This window comes from Trematomus bernacchii, unplaced genomic scaffold, assembly GCF_902827165.1.
Source record: "Trematomus bernacchii unplaced genomic scaffold, fTreBer1.1, whole genome shotgun sequence".
NCBI lineage: Eukaryota > Metazoa > Chordata > Actinopteri > Perciformes > Nototheniidae > Trematomus > Trematomus bernacchii.
In genome coordinates this window covers 731,387-737,382 of record NW_022987649.1, presented here as the reverse complement: position 1 = coordinate 737,382, position 5,996 = coordinate 731,387, and the positions used below count along the sequence as shown (strand labels likewise).

Below are 5,996 nucleotides of genomic sequence, written 5' to 3'. Positions count from 1 at the left end.
ATAATGACAAAGTGAAAAATGTTTTAAAATAATTTTTGCAAATGAATTAAAAATAAAACACTCACATATCACATGTGCATAAGTATTCACACCCTTTACTCAATACGTTGTTGAAGCACCTTTGGCAGCAATTACAGCTTCAAGTCTTCTTGAGTATGATGCTACACGCTTGGCACACCTATCTTTGGGCAGTTTCTCCCATTCTTCTTTCAGATCTCTCCAGAGATATTCAATCCGGTTCAAGTCTGGGCTCTGGCTGGGCCACTCAAAGACATTCATAGACTTGACCCGAAGCCACTCCTTTGTTATCGTGGCTGTGTGCTTAGGGTCGTTGTCCTGTTGAAAGGTGAACCTTCGCCCCAGTCTGAGGTCCAGAGCGCTCTGGAGCAGGTTTTCATCAAGGATCTCTCTGTATATTGCTGTATTAATCTTTCCCTTGATCCTGACTAGTCTCCAAGTTCCTGCCGCTGAAAAACATCCCCACAGCATGATGCTTCCACCACCATGCTTCACTGTAGGGAGGGTGTTGGCCAGGTCTGGTTTCCTCCAGACATGATGCTTGGCATTCAGGCCAAAGAGATCAATTTTGGTTTCATCAGACCAGACAATTTGTTTTTCTCATGGTCTGAGAGTCCTCTAGGTGCTCCATGGGGGCTTTCATGTGCCTTTTACTGAGGAGTGGCTTCCTTCTGGCCACTCTACCATAAAGGCCTGATTTGTGGAGTGCTGCAGAGATGGTTGTCCTTTTAGAAGGTTCTCCCATCTCCACAGAGGAACACTGGAGCTCTGTCAGAGTGACCACCGGGTTCTTGGTCACCTCTCTGACTAAGGCCCTTCTCCCCCGATGTTCAGTTTGGTTTGGGCAGCAAGCTCTAGGAAGAGCCGTGGTGGTTTCAAACATCTTCCATTTGCAAATAATGGAGACCACTGTGCTCGTTGGGACGTTCAATGCTGCAGACATTTTTCTGTACCCTTCCCCAGAACTGTGCCTTGATACAATCCTGTCTCTGAGGTCTACAGTTAATTTATTGGACCTCATAATAATAATAATAATAATAATAGATTTATTTTGTTAGCGCTTTTACAGGTGCTCAAAGACGTTTTACAGATATAGTGAAAAGAAAAGAACAACAAATCAATATATATAGTTAAAGGTGGGGTAGGTAAGTTTGAGAAACCAGCTGGAGTGCGCTAGAATTTGAAAATACACAACCGGAGAAAATCTGCCACTTCCTTATAGAGCCCCTCCTCCAACACACACGAACGCGCACAAGACCAATGAGGGCACGAGATAAGTTTGTGCACAGATGGAAGGCTGACAGGCAGGTAGGCCATCCAGTTATTTTAGCCGGGCCTTTTAACAGTATTAAGGCTTCCACAGATGACATTTTGTTATGGATTTTTTGTCAAAGCACTTAAGATATTCATTGCTATCGGGATGTTAAGAGTAGTGATGACGAGATGAAGCCGAGGCTTCGGAGCGTGTGTCGAGTAATCGCCGAAGCTTTCTGTGAAGCCTGTGTCGAGGCTTGTATCATTTGGTGACGTCATCGATGACAAACGAAGCCTCGTTTGTCGATACCACGTGACTGCTTCAGGAAGCGATTCAGATCTTGGCGCGAGCTTCTGACAGATAAAAAGCCATGGGATTCGATTCAAGATGTGTGATCCTTGTGAGAGGAAAACACTTGTCGTTTTGCCAGTTTTGGTTGTACGATATTTTTGCTACTTGCAAAGTTAGAATGGAGCCAGCTAAGAAGAGAAAGACTTCCCCTATGTGGGAATACTTTGATCAGATTTCACACAATAAGGTAAGGTTTGCATACATGGTTTATTACAACAATGTATTATGTTAGATTTTGTATGGTTCATTTTTTTACTTTTTCTATTTCATTCAAAGGTGAAGTGTTTATTGTGCTCCAGGGAACTGGGGTACAGTAACAATACTTCATCCATGCTAAGGCATTATCGTGCCATGCATGAGATGAAGGAGGGACATGCAGGTGATGCAGGTGGACCTGCTCAAGGTTTGTCATTTAATATTTTGGAATAATATACTATAATATACTATAATTTAACCATGTTAACTTCACTTTATCATGCAAATAAAAGAAAGTTACAAGATACTCATTCTTAACACAGCTTACCCCCCCCCCCCCCCCCCCCCCCCCCAGGTACCAGGCCTACCAGAAAACAGGATCTGGATGAGGCCTTGGTCAACCTGATTGTGAAGGATACACAGCCATTCAGTGTTGTGGAGGATGTGGGATTCAGGGCATTTGTGGCCTTATTGGATCCAAACTATGTCATCCCCAAGCGACAGGTGTGTAAGACTTCATGTATAGAGCAAAATTGTTTATTTTTTCATGGCATTTGACAATTAACCAGTGAATTAACCATCCCCTCTTTTAGGCTGTTAAGGCTATGGTGGAGGCCAAGTATGCTCTAGAAAGGAGCAAGGCCATAGCTGACATGCAGAAGGTGGTTGCAGTGAGCTTGACCTCTGACATGTGGACCTCCATCAATATGGATGCCTATCTGGCTGTAACCTGCCACTTTGTTGACGACAACACACGTCTTAATTCTGTGTTGTTAGGGGTCCAACAATTTCCCCAAACACACACTGCTGAAAACCTGGCCAGAGTGAAAACCTCCCTCATGGAGGAATGGGGAATCACAGACAAGGTCACTTGCCTTGTGACGGATGGTGCAGCCAATATGATCTCCTGTGGCAAACACTTAAAGCTACGTCATGCAATATGCATTGCACATACACTGAATTTGATTGTCAAAAAATCTCTTGACATGACCCCTGTGCTGAGTGATATCCGGGCCAAGTCAAGAAAACTGGTGGGATTTTTCAGGAGCAGCACCCTTGCTAAGGTATGTGCTTTGACCTTTCTTAAATTGGTTAATAATTAATAATAATCATAATGCTATGTTTGTTACTGCTACTTTGACAATTAAATAAATCTTTAATTGTGTGTTAAAGGAGAAGCTTGTATCGGTGCAAAGGCAAATGGGAAGGCCCACACTGAAGCTCCTGCAAGAGGTGGAGACCCGCTGGAACAGCACATATCACATGCTGCAACGTCTGGTGGACCTCAGAGAGCCAGTTGGTGCGGCATTAGCCAGCTTGAACACTGACATCACCACACTGACCTCTGCCGAGTTCACCACCATAAGTGGGTGCCTCTCTCTGCTGTCCGGATTCAATGATGCCACCATTGAGCTGTCTGAGGAGAAAAATGTATCCGGGTCCAAGGTTGTGCCCCTCCTCAAAATGCTGGAGCAAATGCTTCAAGAGGAGATGGCAAAAACTGCAGAAGCAGTGGCAAAAGAAATGGGAGAACACCTATTAAGGCAGCTAAGAGAGAGGCTCCACACACTCCAATCAATGAGCATAATGTCATTGGCAACACTACTGGACCCTAGGTTCAAATTGATCGGGTTTTTTAGCCCTTCAAAAGCTGCAGAAGCCACAAAAAGGCTTGTGGCTGAATGTGGTGCACTGATCCGAACACCTGAAGATGTGCAGCCAGAAGAAAATCCATCCACATCTCAACCTGAACAAGAAATTCCAGGTAATTTTATTAATTTTAAATCAATTTGAAGTAATTACTACAACATCCACTGACACTCTCTGTGTATACTTTTCAGGAAACAAACTCTGGCAAAAATTGGATCGGACTGTAAAGCTGTCCAGAAAGACCAAGAATCCAACAGCTGACGCAACTGTTGAAGTCCAGCGGTACCTGGCTGAACCAAATATCGGACGCTTGGAGGACCCTCTGAACTACTGGCAGACACAAAGACATGTGTATCCAAACTTATATACACTTGCTGTCACTTTCTTGTGCACACCTGCTTCCTCAGTCCCGTGTGAAAGGGTATTTTCAAAGGCAGGAGAAGTTGTGTCCAAGAAAAGAAATCGCCTAAGCCCGAAAAGTGTGGAAAAAATATTGTTTTTAAACAAAAACCAATAAAATTGTTCCATGTATCACAAGCATTTTCACTGGCCTCTGCAAAGTCACACAAGCACATTCACTGGCCTCTGCAAAGTCACACAAGCACATTCACTGGCCTCTGCAAGTTACACAAGCATATTCACTGCCCTCTGGCAAGTTAAACCCTTGTTCTTTTCCAGTTTTCGAACATATATTGCTTCTTTTGTCTTTATAGAAGGCAGCAGACATTTACATTTATTTATGTATAGATGTAACAACAAGATACTATATTGACACATTGTTTTTATTATTATATACAGTCATTTTAAAACACTTACTGGTGTAAAATTCTGTTCATACAGGATGACAAATACATTTGACATCTTTTACCTTTTTGTATCATTATTTCCAGTATTTTTAGTATGTCAAAGATTACAAATAATATGTGGCTGTTTTACACCTGTTCACCAACAGGGGGTCTTGTGAGCACATGAAGCCCATGATGAAGCTTCATGAGATGAACCTTTTAGCGAACCGATTTGCTGGAAAGCTTCAAAGCTTCATGAGGCTTCATCTCGTCATCACTAGTTAAGAGCATTCCATGGAATATAACAAAAAGTGTATCTCGAGCCGGTTTCTTAAACTTACCTACCCTACCTTTAAAGTCAAATAATACAAAAACAATCACACATTAAAAGCCAGATTGAAGAGGTGAGTTTTTGTAAGTTTTTTGAAGGTGGTGAGGTCTGTTACGTGCCATAGTGTTTGTGTGTGTCTTTCTCTCTCTCCCTCTGATTCCCCAGGTGCAGCCTGATTGTCCCCAGGTGCAGCCTCTCTCCCAGGTGCTCCAAATCCCCAATCAGGGCCTCCATATAGGACCTGAGGAAGGCTGCAGTCGCTCTCCCTTTTCTCCTCTGGCTGCATGGGTGCAGCACGTCGTCTTGGGTCTCTGTGTGGGACCTGGTTGTCTATATTATTGTTGGATTAAATCTCATGTGTGAAAAAAGAGATCAGTTTCCTCTCTTTTTTCTCGTGCTGGTCGTTCTGTGTTTTGTTACTCCCCTTGGTACCCCTAGATTTTGGAGGGAACGTAACAAATGGGGGCCCGTCCGATCTTTGAGGCAAAGAGTGAGTATCTGTTTGTGGTTTAGCGTTGACATTGTGTTTGGTAGCATTGGCTGTGAAGTATCTTGCTGTTTAAAAGCTTCCTCAGTTTAGATAGGGGAGTGTCTAGCTGGGCTGAATCAGTCTTTCCTTCAGGCACTCATTTTTTATTTTGCCTTTTTTATTTTCGGGGTAATCCTGGGTGGGGATTTATTCGCTGTTGGGGGCAGGCGTTTCAGGGTTTCGGCCGCTGATGTTTGCCTTTAAAGTCGCCTCGAGCCCGGCACGCTCCAGAAGATAGTTAGGTAAGTTTGGTAGGCAGGATCTGGGGAAGTTTGTTAAAAAAATAAATAAATAAAGAACAATTGTAAGTAGCCGTTGCTAAGGATGGCTTTTGTTTTGGAGCAGTTTGTGGCCAGTCCTACTGTGGGTCAGCTAGACTGGTGTAGGAAGGTTGATTTGTGGTTAGTTGCTGACCATTATCACGTTTCTGTCTCCTCTGCTCTTGTTAAAAGTGAACTTAAGGCTACTTTGATAACTGGACTGGTTGAACAGGGGGTTTTGAGTATGCCTACTTCAGTGGAATCTCCTGGAACGGTGGCCGGGGCTGTAGCAGCAGAGTCTCCTGGTGGAGGCCGCGTTGGTGTTACTCCAGGTGTTCAGAGTGCTACGGAACAGGCAAAACTTTTCAACATGCCTCAGTTGGACTCGTTTTCGGCAGGGTCCTCATCTACGAGGTCTAAATTAGATGCCAGGGTAAAAGTGCGTATGGCTCGTCTACAGTGGGAGAAGGAGGAGCGTGATAGGGATTTTCAGCTCAGGAGGGAGCTGGAGATCAGGAAGTCGGAGCTGGAGATCAGGAAAGTGGAGGCAGACACTGCTGTCCGGATGCGTCAGTTAGAGCTTCAGGCAGCTGGCGGGGGTGATTCTGCCGTTACATCTTCT

At 44.1% G+C, this 5,996-nt stretch overlaps 1 protein-coding gene across 1 annotated transcript; it reads left to right on the top strand.

The window, feature by feature from the left end:
* The first annotated feature begins 1,558 nt into the window (after positions 1 to 1,558).
* On the top strand, positions 1,559 to 4,539 carry LOC117486335 (zinc finger BED domain-containing protein 4-like). The gene is made up of 7 exons (XM_034134765.1): positions 1,559 to 1,811; positions 1,901 to 2,027; positions 2,175 to 2,323; positions 2,413 to 2,883; positions 2,993 to 3,584; positions 3,661 to 3,820; positions 4,422 to 4,539. The coding sequence occupies exons 1-7, from the start codon at positions 1,644 to 1,646 to the stop codon at positions 4,537 to 4,539; spliced, it is 1,785 nt and encodes a 594-aa protein (XP_033990656.1). The 5' UTR covers positions 1,559 to 1,643.
* Positions 4,540 to 5,996: the final 1,457 nt, after the last annotated feature.